The sequence below is a fragment of the Archocentrus centrarchus genome, chromosome 4 (genome assembly GCF_007364275.1).
Source record: "Archocentrus centrarchus isolate MPI-CPG fArcCen1 chromosome 4, fArcCen1, whole genome shotgun sequence".
NCBI lineage: Eukaryota > Metazoa > Chordata > Actinopteri > Cichliformes > Cichlidae > Archocentrus > Archocentrus centrarchus.
The window spans coordinates 6,288,646-6,301,832 of NC_044349.1; the positions used below are offsets into that span (position 1 = coordinate 6,288,646).

A 13,187-nucleotide genomic window follows, 5' to 3' on the forward strand; every position below is an offset into this window, starting at 1 on the left:
AAACTTCACAAGACACGGCTGAAAGTGGTGGAAAATTTTGATCTAACTTTGTTCTAACGTAGATCAAGTGGAACCAGCTACAGTTTGACTAAAATGACTATGAGACAGTCATTCCACTGTCACCAAAGGACTGTCTGTTCTTTGTCAGTCTTTTTGCATTTTTTTCAATGGGATGATGACCTAAAACTTGTTCCAGAACAATCCATAAGGGTTTCTTTAGGATAATATTAAAGTTCTTGCCTGCCCTGATAGCCTCACAGCGATATCAGGCCTGACCTGAGATTCTTGTCAGGCTGTCAAAGAATTCTCTTAACACAAAAATAGTAAAATAAAAGAGAAGTATTATAAATAATTTAATCATGAGAAAACAGCACTAAGAGCTAGTATCTTATACTGAGGGACACGACATCCACCAGAACTGCTAGACCCTGAGTCTAACACAGGGTTAACAGTTACAGTAGGCTGATAACAAACATTTGTGTAGCCAAAACATCTTAAAAGCATAAAATTCCTCAATAACTGAACAATTATGTGGCAGTGAGTTCACAACCCAACATGGCTCCAGAGAGAGATTTACCCTCAGGAAATACTTTGGCATTCGGTCAGTATTTTACTTGTTTCTTTGGTAATGTGAAAGTATGCAGACATATTGAACAAGCAAAGCCGAGTCTCTGGTATTAGTTTGCTGTCTCACACATTGTGATTTTATGATTGAAGGTTATCCAGGGTACAAACACTATAAAATAGAGAGTGAGAAACTGAATAGAGAGCAAGAAAAATTGTTGAGTTTGTGACATAAATATTAGCAGTGCACAGCAGCTGTAGCTGCAACTTAATCTCAGACATACATAGAATTCCCCTATGTGGACTTGAGTTTGATTCCCCTCTGTAGGGCTTCCTCAGTTGTGATCCCTTTATGGGTCTTATCCTCTTTGCTTACTGAAGAGAATCAGTGCTCACTCTATACCGCTGGCTTTCCTTGTAAAAAAGAAAACGAAAGCTTTTTTGATGAGGGTGTATTGAAGTAAACTTTATGCTAATCTGAAAATATTTGCTGGATTACATTTAGGGCTTTTTCCTCTGTATTCCACTCTTATTGTGTGCTTGACAGCAGCAAGCAAGCCAGAGTTCAGAAAATCACTGATTTGAATATCAAAACCCTCTAATGGAAAGTGCGGTCATGGGAAATGAACCGAAAGGACTCTTCCTTTCCATCAACCGCTACCTGTGGGTAAGGCATTTCACCTCCAACAGCTTCAGCACAGCAAAGCAGTCACCAATAGAAGAGTGCGGTTGTACTGTTAGTTCCCTGGTGTGATTATGTACCGGCTTCCTGCTCTCCACAACTCTACTTCAAACTGCTGTAATTCAGAGTTTTGTGCCGCGTGCAGCCAGCAACACAGAGATTTGATAAAGATCAGCCAAATACTGAGTTGTTTTTTTGCAGGGCTATCGAGCTGTGATTCTATGGATAATGCACATAAATTATCAATAGTATTAATAGTTAAGCTTTAACTAAAATGATGTACAATAATACGGTCACTTACAGAGTATATCCTAATCTGATAATTGAGCTTATCATTCTCAGTCCATTGCCATTAATCTGCTGCTACTGTATAACAGATTCCACTCTTCTGGGAAGGAAGGAAGATTTTGGAACATGGCTGCAGGGATTTACTGCCTTTCAGTCATAAGAGCATTACTGAGGTTCAGTAATGATTTTGGACGATAATGTCTGGCTCTGTTCCAGTTCATCCCAAAGGTGCTGGATGGAGTTGAGGTCAGAACTTTGTGCAGGAAAGAAGTAAGAAAACCACGTATCTTTGTGTACATGATGCATACGTGGAATTTACTGCTTTCAGTTGAAGTCACCTGACATCCCTGTACTCAGCATTTTTAAAAAACACTGAAAGAACAGGAAGTAGGAAGAAATTATATATATTGAGTCATTAAGGAACATATTGACAAAATAATGAAACATTGTAATAGTAGCATAAAATTCATGTGAGATAAAAAAAGGTAAATCTCTGGGTTCTGCAGGTACCCCAGAATTACACCAAATCATTATTATCACTACAATATTTTACAATAATTATACTACAAATGTTTCAATGTCAAATTTGCAGCACAGGCTCCTCAGAGGAGCTCCATGCCGCTTATTTTCAAAACATTTTGTATTTTTCTGCTGCCAGAGGTACTGTATATTATTAGTGAGTCAATAACAGACTGAGCCATCAACAGCAGAACAGACCAGAGTCATGAAGTGCAATAATTACGCTCAGGCCATCTTTTTATCTGTACAATGTCCATTAAACACTATGATTGTAAAGACAAAATTGTCAAATCTACCAAATGCCTTGAAAGGGTCATTAAAAAGCTATTCAACACTTTTCAAGTGAAACCTTAATTACGCTCCATACGAAGTCAAAGAGGAGAAGGCTCCTCCAGAGAAATGTTCAAAACCTTGGCGTACATAAAAAAAAAGGAAAAAAATCAGCACCTTTATTTGGAAGAAGTCTATGCATAAAAAGGGCATTTTCTAACCTGATTAAAGCATAAGTACTAAAAGCATCACTTGAATGGCAATGTGCATCATTATGCCTAATGGCAAAAGTTTGAGCACAAAGTGTACTGCACTGTCTCATCATTAGATGCCGAACAAAAGCCAAGCCGACTGCTGCTTCCACTGGCTTATTTGCTCATAATTGTCAGCGCAGTGGAAAACTAGCCCGCAGGAATCAAAATCAATCACATATCTCTCATCTATCGCAAGTGCTACGAACAGGATGTTAAAGGGAGACCGGTGTGTATGTGTGTGTGTGTGTGTGTGGGGGATTTCAAGAGCTTCCGTTTCTCTCCAAAGCAAACTGACAAAAACCCCTTTCCGAATCTCTTTCTACTAAGTATGGAGATTTCTATGAAGACAGAAAAGAAAGGGAAGGCTTCACAGTTGATGTGGCAGTAATAACGTAGATAAACACTCCTTGGATGAGGCCGACGATGCTTCCTGGCAAGTGTGTGAAAATATCAGCTGCATAGATCGGTGATTAATGTGTGTTTTGGCAATGTGGTGGAGAAAATAATTTTGATTAAGAAGAGGGTACGCTGAGAAACAGGGTGAACAACAGAGACATGGGCTGGACATTAAACAGAGTGAACTGTATAGATTAAACTGAAAGTTGATTTATGTGCTGTTGTCTCCATTTCTGCAGCATTACTGGAATCGAGGGGAATGTACTGTGACTGACAGTGATGGCCAGATTCGTCATCTTCTGTGATCACCTCTTCTGGCAGGTGAAAGGCACCCATTACGAATGTGGATTTTATTCAGTCTTAAAAGACTAGTCTGTGATTTGTCTCCACCAGGAAAAAGATCAAACACTTTCAATGGCAGATCTATATTTTTACTGACAAATGACTTTTTTATTCTTATTGTTGGGTTTCTGTTAAGAAACTTCCTGTTTCATTTTGTAATTCTTAGTCTGTACGCACTGCTTTCAGTTTAACTTCCTGTCTCTATTAGCGTTCCCTTCACTGTGACTATGCCCCGCCCTAATTGGTCTCCCCTGTGATGTCTCTCACACCTGTTTCCAACTAGCCAATCATACTCCTCAGTATATTTTGAGAAGTGTGAGTTGGGCCTCCTGCCATGCAGTCCCCAGTTGTCAGATTGTCTTGTTGTTCAGGAAAGGCAGGCAAAAGGTCTGTACACACCTTTTAACTGACTCTGCTTCTGCATTCCACCCATGCCTGAACTAAAGACTAGATTTTGGATTTTACTCTGCTTGTGTGTGTCCCGCGCTTCCTCTGTAATCATCACATTCATGGAATGCATGGGAATCAGCAAATGTTTAAGGTGCAAGATGTTAGGGTTTGCACACTATAATTCAATGGTGGGAAAAAAGTCAATGAATGAAAACAATTGTCTGGAATTTTTTCCCCATCCTTTAGATTTTTACAAACTGCTTGGAATAACATGTTATTAAATGGGTGAACAACTTAAAATCTGTGGTGGTGCAGGTGGCAAATCTGGATAGCTTCTTCACTCAAAAATCTGGACAAGGGAATGAAGACTTCCATATTAGCGCTAAAGTCTAAAGTCACTCACATCAAAGGGACCAAAGCAGATCTCCACAGTAAAACATTAGCAAGTCACTCAATTTAACACAACAAAAACAAATGAAGCAATAACTAATATTGCTATTCAATAACTGCAGTTTACATGCGTGGCCTCCAAAAAAGACAATCCTCAACGCCAACAGCTGATGCTGATATGTATGTTTAATTACCCATCTTTAAATGATTATGTTATTAAAAAAATAAATAAAAGGAAGCAGGAGGGCGGAGCAGACGGGAGGTTGTGGAAGTTACCCACCAGTGGCAGTGTGTCAGTAATTGTTGATTGCTTTAACAAGTTAGGTAACTTTTCCACATCAGTCAATAATTCAGGTGGGCCAAACAAAACCACACCAGTCACACATCAGACATCATTTTGTAACAAATATAGTTACTTATTTTTTAGCAAATACTGCCACACAACCATTTAGGTATCATTAGTGTGTTAATAAATCTTGAATTGTGTAACCTAATTTATCTAAAACCTAATTTAACACTCCTGTGTAAATTAATCTGAAAGTTGTCACTTGACTTGTTAATTAAGTTTTAATTAACAAATGTTCAACCCCCTCATCATTCTGTCTTTGTAATCACACAAAATGCAGATTTATATGAATCTTTCATTTCAGGCATGAATAAAATCTGGTTTCAGAAGCATTACTGGGGTTAAGTCCAGGGAAATGAAAAAAGGAGTGTAATATTTTAAGAAAATTTCATGAAGCTGCATAAAGGTTTCATAGAGCAGAGATTTGGAGCTTACTGTTGTAGTAAAGTATGCCAGGCGAACTCCTTTCAAGAGAAATGCATCTATAAAAACTGTGGTTGAAAAATTAAAGCTGTTATAATGTCTGACCTGGTTCAACAACATTTCAATGACTGCAACAAGATGTACATAAATTATTAGCAAATGCTGGTGCAAAAAAGTGATTCATCCAAGAAATCCATTTCATAAACTCTGCCTATTCAAAAAGTAATTGCAAAGGTATACAGGCAAAATGCCACAACTACAATGGTAACTTGTTTACTCTAATCAATGTGTCTGCAACTTTTCTCTCTAGACTAATCCAAACTGTGATGTGAAAATTTTATGGGGTAAACATCAAACAAGAATGCTGCAACAAAAGACACTGTCAGTGTGAAAAGCCACAGTAAATAGAGTTATAGTATGAGAAATTATTAAGATATAATATAGACATAATGATGGCGAGCATGACAGTGTGTGGTGGTTCAATTCAGTTCAATTTTACTTATGTAGCGCCAAATCAGAACAAACAGTCGCCTCGAGGCGTTGGTTTTGCTCACCGTTCTCTTGGTATGCGCACTTGGGGCTGTCTGTGACATCTCTTACTGAGACTGAAGAGTTTGAAGATGACTCTCTGGGCACGTCTGGAGAGGACCCGCATGCTGTTCTCCAGCTGCTCATAGCGCCACTGGAACAGGCTGTCCAGGGACCACAAGTGCTGTATAGTTGACACGTTCAGGAAATAGTTCTGGGGCAGCCTCGCATAAAAGGCCTTGAATTCCTCTGCAACAATAGAGAGGACATAAAAGGGATAATTCATCACAATGCAGCAATGCAGTCTATGTTATTAAGTAAGTAGTAATATTGAGCACCTACTCTCTTTGCAATAAGAGTGGGAAATGAAAAAATAACTTACCTGTAGTTGGGAAATTCTAACCAACCCAGTTTTGCTCATATCACTATGAATTTGGAATTATGTCTTTATGAAACCAGGCAGGCAGCCTAATGCTGTGAAGCTGCCTTACCCCAACTTGCCTATAATTTTAACAAGGACTCAAAGCTTATTTCATCAACAACCAATCAGTTACTGTCAGCACATGACCACAATATTTGCTTATGTTAACACGCCCACACAATTGTGGCTGAAAGGCACGCTCCTTTTTGTTTAAGGTATGTAACTCAAAAAGACAAGGACAGTGAAAAAAAAAAAAAAAAAAGCCCAATGATGTGCACAGAAAAAGAGGACAAGTGAAGATTGAATGCTGTACAGCTATTAGGAAATGCTGAAATAGAAAAGCTGCCACTTCAACGTGAAACACGGCCAAGTTGTTTCAATATATTGAAGATGTTAAAGGACACCAGTCAAGTGTGCAGAGAAATGAAAAAGAGCCAAATCGGAAAATCGAATACCTAACCAGGACTGCTTACAGCAGTCCATAATATAGGTGTTAACTGTACTTCATGTAATTAAATTATTTAATTTAGGAGGCACTGCTGTTAGGAAATCCAAAGGCATGCATTTCTTAAGTTATTTAACTTGTAATATACTGTAATAATAAGATCTTGCAATATTATTTTAGTTAATTTTATTCCACCAAATGTTAAACAGAGGTTAAAAAAAAAGAATACAATATAAAACCTCTGTTCTTTGAGATACAGTGAAAATTCACAGTGAAAATAACTAAAGCAGTAGAATAAGAAGTATTATTCTTGAATGTTATTCAGTATTTGGTGTCAAAATCTCTGATTTGTGTTGTAATTGTGTGAATTACTGTTGTAATTCCTTAATATCAGACTGTTTTAAAAAGCTCCCTAAAAAACCTTCAGTTAATCCAAAACGTTGCAGAGAGCATACTGACAGACAGATACTACAAAGACAGGCCATAGTTCACATATTTACATACAAGGCCTTGAATAATCAGGCCAGATCATATCTTAAAAATCTCATAGTACTATTATCATCCAAACAGAGGGCTTTGCTTTCAGAATGCTGTCATCATTACTGTCACAGTCTCCTGAGTCCAGATCTGGTTTGGTTCATTGACAATTACTGCATGTCAATAAACTGTGTCTCGTCTCTCTGTAGTTTGTGTTTTGTCCTCTCTCCCTCTCTTCACCCCCAACCGGTGGTGGCAGATGGCTGCCCCTCCCTGAGCCTGGTTCTGCCAGAGGTTTCTTCATGTTAAAAGGGAGTTTTTCCTTCCCACTGTGCTGCTCAAGTACTGCTCATAGGGGGTTGTCTGATTGTTGGGCTTTTCTCTCTAATATTGCAGGGTTTTTACCTTACAGTATAAAGAGCCTGTGAATTGGTACTATATGAGTAAAACTGAATTGAATTTAATGTTTAGTGTATTTTCCCAATTTTATTGTTACATTGCTAAATATTTGACTTATACACTGCTCAAAAAAAAAATAAAAAAAATAAGGGAACACATCCATCCATTCATTTTCTTCCACCAATTAATGGGGAAAAAAATCCTACTGGATATGAACTGATATGGACTGCGTGATGTGTTAGGAATGAAAGGATGCCACATCATTTGATGGCATCAATCTACAGAGGGCTGCCTCCCCATGTGTTTGTATACATGCCTGACAATGTCGGTGCATGCTCCTATTAAGATGACAGATGGTGTCCTGGGGGATCTCCTCCCAGATCTGGACCAGGGCATCACTGAGCTACTGGACAGTCTGGGGTGCAACCTGGTGGCGTCGGATGGACCAAAACATAATGCCCCAGAGGTGTTCTATTGGATCTATGTCTGGTGAGCGTAGGGGCCAGTTATTGATATTAGTTCTTTCATCTTCCAGGAAATTCCTGCATACTCTTGCCACATGAGGCCAAGCATCATCATGCATCTGACAGTGGGTCCAAGGATTAAGGAAAAGCACAGGGCCCCAGTTGCCAATTCTGGTATTCTGTGGCAAATGCCAATCAGGCTGCATGGTGCTGGGCAGTGAGCAGAGGGCCCACTAGAGACCACACTTATGAAGTCTGTTTCTGATTGTTTGGTCACAGACATTCACACCAGTGACCTGCTGGAGGTCATTTTGTAGCTCTGGCAGTGCTCATCCGGTTGCTCCTTGCACAAAGGAACAGATACCGGCCCTGCTGATGGGTTACGGAACTTCTACGGCCCCGTCCGGCTCTCTGAGAGTAACTGCCTGTCTCCTGGAATCTCCTCCATGCTCTTGAAACTCAGTAGTACATATCAAACCACTATGAATTTGAAAGAATCTTTTCATCTACAATCTTGTTTTCAAAAAGGTTTAGACACTGTGCAAAATGTAAATAAAATATGCCTGGGGTATGCTGTATTTAACTGTACCAGTCCATTTACCATTTATTATACATCCCTATCACATCATGTATGTTGTCATCTGAAGTGTGTGCTGAAAGCCAGATGATCCCTTTCCTCTTCTGCCACATACGGAGTGATTTCTGAAAAGAATTTCATCCTTTTATTGATTAGAATGCAAATGTTTTCTTCAGACTGTTTTAGTGAGATCTGGCCCACAGAAGATCACAGTGTTTCTGGATCACGTTTATATTTATTATGTATGGTAGTTATTTTTTTTGTTTTGTTTTGTTCTTTTTTTCCTTGAATTTGTAGATGCCGCAAACTGTGTTCACTAACAACAATTTTTGGAGGTGTTTCTGAGTACATTCGGTGAGTTTCACTACAGAATTATGAGCTATATTAAGTGGCTACATTGTAGATGATAAAAAAACCAAATTCTTGACAAAAATTATTCTTAAATTGTTGAACTACTTGCCCACTCAGCCTAGTGAGTCTATAACCCACTTTACGTTTGAAAGTCTTAACCTCCATCTACTACTTTTGCAGGGCGCCAGCCTAAGCAGAGAAGCCCAGACCTCTTTCTCTCCAGCCACCTCCTCCATCTCATCTGGAGGAACTCCTGGTAAGACATGAATGGAACACCTCATCCAGGAAGCATGCTAGTCAGATGCCTGAACCACCTCAACTCCTTTCCTTGGCTCCTTTCAATCTGGAGGAGTGGTAGCTCAACTCTGAATCATTTGAAAAATACTTAATTCTGTTTTCATTCACATTTTCCATATATGTTGCCACTAATCAGTTTTAAATACCAGCAGGGTAAAACTGTCTAAAGCCTGTATGATACTGTATGAGGTGTGGGATTTTACTGCAGATTAAAAGCTTGAATGAAACATACAATTCTTCTGTGTGACCTTATTGTGATTTTTCCGTCCTGTGTTTACATCATATACATCAGGCTACTACTAAAAAAAACCTTTATGGCTTCCTGGAGCAGCTAGTTCAGGATATTTATCAGTCCTGCAGTTTGAAGCAAATAAATGCTGCATTTCTCAGTTGCATTTGAAAGAGCCTTTTAAAGTGGACAGACCTTGGCAGCCTGTTCTGTTTTGACTACAAATGTGGACTTTGGAGTACCCGAACGGGGACGACATCTGGCAGGTGGTGCTTTGCAGAGTCACTTCTCACCTTTTCATCATTTTTATTAAAGCCAAAAAAATAAATAAATGAAAAAAATGAGTGCACTTTGGAGCACAAAGATAAATTTCTCTCTTTGGCTCATGGTTTCAAATTTGAAAAATCTAAATCTGAAAAACCACTGGGAGTATTTGAGTTTCTATTTGACTTTGAAAACACTGAATTTCAAAAATTATAATGAGGACATATTTATTGGTTTCAAGAACTTTATCATTCTCCCATAAATTGCACGTAAACTACGTGAAGTAAGATCATCTGAAAGCAATGGCTATGTAAGCAACTATATACAGTGTATCCTTTAATCAGCTTTTGGTTCAAAATTAAAAAGCATTATTATTAAACTCCATCCACCCATCCATCGTTGGACTTAAATGGTGAATGGTCTGCACTTGTATAGTTCCTCAGCCAGCTTCTACAAAGTACATTACAATATGTTTGTCACTAAGCCTTCATATGCTCAGCTGCCATGCAAGGTCCTCCTTGTATTGACAGTCTTGAGGTTCAGTCTTTTTGAAGGACACTTCAGCACATGAAGGGGCTGGAGATCAATCTGCCAAACCTGCAATTACTGAACGACCCGCTCTTCCACCTGTGCCACAGTCTTTATGACTTCTGGATTCTGCTTCTGCTGATAAAGCAGTGAGTTCAAAATCTGCTCTATTCCTGGCTAAAGGACACATTTATGATACCTGTGAGTATCTACATTCTGGGCACGCTCCTGCTCCAGCTTCATAGCCAGCTAGTAGAACATAAAGTTTGAAAGAAATTACACTTAGGGACATTTAAACCAAATTTGAAGAGTGGGGGTAAAAAAGAAAAAAAAAAAAAAACATCAATTTTGATTTCATCTGAGTAATAATCACTGAGGCTGGGTGACCGAGCACAGCAATAATAACCAAACATTATGCTTAGAGCTTCCATTCAAACTCCGTTTCACTGGTGATGTGAAAAGCTGGACGGGGAATAAATGGGTTTTATAGCTGCTTAATCTGCTCCAGACATATTGTAAACTACCTGAGCTGAAAGCTGTTGATTTTTTTTTTTTTTTTTTTTTTTTCTAATCTGGTCGTGTTGTTAATTTGCTATATGCAGATAGTGTGCCAGAATCCCCAATGCTCAATCAACTATTATACTTCACCTCTAAATCATAGAATAGGGAGGGACATACACAGAGGATTCTCACTCAGATTTAATGGTGCAGATAAAACAGCTGAATTCATCCCCACTTCCTCTCGTATAAATGATTTATATTCAAACGGTCTGATTTTCCTGCATTTAGAATGAGGAATGCAATGTGAAAGGCTGCAATAATAAAAATGCATTTTTATCATGTGGCCTTACTTACCCGATTCCTCAAATTCTTTATACAGCAATCCCCAAGTCTCTGTGATTCTCTCCAGGCTCTCCTCCATGGCTTGGATGTCCATATAGGGGCAGTTGCACTCTGGAAACTTAGGGTCACAGCTGCACCAGCAGTCGCTGTCTTTGCACACAAACTCACCTTCTCCATTGCAGGCTATGTAGCTGAGAGCAGCCTGTACAAAACTTTCTCTCAAGTAGTCTGGAAGGATCACTTGCAAGCCTGTAAAACAAAGCTGGGTGTAGTACTGTCATCAAACTGAGAACTTGGAGAATGAAACTGCGGGAAGAGCGTGTAACTTAATTAATATATTCTAGAAAGCCTCATATTTGCATTAGAAAGAGTTACTGGTATTTACCTCAAGAGCTCAAACTTTTCAGATAATATTTGCTTTTTAAAAAGATATCACGAAAGTCACAAAAAAGTCACAAAAAAATAAAAAAATTCAACCAACCTTGCAGCTGGACTTTATTTTCAGGGCTCTGAACCAGGACTGAGCTCACAGAATCAAGGTTGTCATAGTTACTGCATCCAAGAGGACCTGTGCGGGTCTCTGTCACCTGGGCAACAACAAATAAAAAGCTCATTTATAAATTCCCAACCGCATCCATTTTAGCACAAGTGCATAATTAAGTTAGATTTCTTTATACAGAGATATGTTTAAAGGGTACTTTTACATTTCGGATACAAATGGGGTATAGTTGGTCAAAGAAAATGTACCTTATGCAACATAAATGGCTGTCTCGACTCTGATTAAATAAAGCAGTTTCTCCATAATCGATTGCAGTGGTGAATGTGAAAGGAATGGAAACAAGGGTAAGCTCATTTTGATTCTTCTAAATTGCTGTAAGAGTGCTTTGCCACTCTTATTTCTATGCAAGAATGCTACTTTTCTTTCTTTTTTTCCAACCTCGGCCACTGATTGAAGATGTTTCGATTGACCTTTGTCACGAAGCAGCTCTAACAAAGACCCTGTTTTCACTTCATTTGCAAGAAAAAGATCTTATTTCCACACTCTTCTTTTTGTTCCTGTGACATAGTGAGGAGCACCTAACGCATTCTCATTTTTCTCTCTTTGAGGATGCTGGACACCATATTTTGTTTAGTGATTTGTCCTGGTCAGACTTGTCAGAGGACAGTTGGTGTAAAGTGACAGATGGATGAGGCAAGACAATAAGGGTCAGACGATCAGTAGCACCATTACAGAGGACTGAAGGGCTTGGGAACTAATATGAGGCCAGTGCTGGAGGGAAGTGAAAACTCAGTATGGGGCTCTTTAATCAAAAGCCTAATCCAGAATAGAGGGTTGGGAGGAAGAATGAATATCCTCTGTGAATGGAAAAAGGAAAATGGAAGATAATTTGAGTGCAATTCTTCGACTATAATATTTATATCACATTATAAATCCCTTGTTTCCCTTATGAGGGATTTTACTGCTGATATGACTGTGAGGAAATGAGATACAATGCTGGGTTTCAGACCACATGAATATTGAATCCATATAAGGAATTATTTGATATGCCATATGATATGCCATATGGCAAAACACTGAGTGATGAGCAGAGCATTCAATTTCCGCTTTGCTTAGCAGCTGCTATTCACTGTAGATACATTCTGGCATATTAAAAATACTTAATAGGACATTATTGGCCACCTGTACCTCAGCACAAGACTGCATGAGGGATGGAAGCAAATATAGAAGAAGAAACTGGAAAATGTTCTGTTTCAGTCATTTTTTCACCATGTAAAATTATAGTGCAGTGAAAGTATTCACAAACATTTTGTGACTCATCACTGAGACCTCTTAATTTGGCCTCACAATTTCTCACAGGAAGCCTGAGCTTAGGAGTGATTCCGGAAAATTCTTTAAGGAAGCAAGCAATCAAAATTATTACCTGGCTGACCATGTTGACACATTCTTTGAAAGGTGAGTAAAATTGAAATAAAAATGACTCTAACTCATAGTTATATGAATGCTTTCACTATATGCAATGAATGTACACTAGGTGTGAGAGTTGCCGGTGTGTGTGTATGTGTGTGTGTGTGTATAAAGGGAATGGCACATGCATTTTGTTGCCTATACCAGCTACATACATTCTGCCACACAGCTGCACATGGCTGTATCCTTTTCACATCCTGATATTTGTTTTATTTAGTTTCGGTGAGAGTGGCCACAAACCCCCCACCCCCCACCCCAGCATGATTTAATTTGCAGTGTTGTATCTCTGTAACTTCCCAATTTCATTCAACCAGCCAGGGACCAGAATTGGCCGATTTTCAGTGTTCTCAGAACGGTGATGGACCACCTTACATACTGTGTTTGACAAATGTATGGGACCATACATTTGTATCGGCAGCTGTGGCATAAACCTCACCATAAATTAACAGTACTGGTAATTACAAAATAATTTTTTATGATTCTGTAATGGTTAATCCACCAGTATGCTCAAGCTCTTTAACCAAAATGATATTT

General features: G+C 38.8%; 1 protein-coding gene across 1 annotated transcript in view; it reads right to left on the reverse strand.

Annotated features, from left to right (window-relative positions):
- brinp3a.2 (bone morphogenetic protein/retinoic acid inducible neural-specific 3a, tandem duplicate 2) overlaps positions 1-13,187 on the reverse strand; it is a 57,290-nt gene that overhangs the window by 3,365 nt on the left and 40,738 nt on the right. The window contains 3 exon segments of the mRNA XM_030727165.1: positions 5,419-5,641; positions 10,700-10,936; positions 11,169-11,274. Coding sequence (XP_030583025.1) covers positions 5,419-5,641; positions 10,700-10,936; positions 11,169-11,274 — 566 coding nt within the window.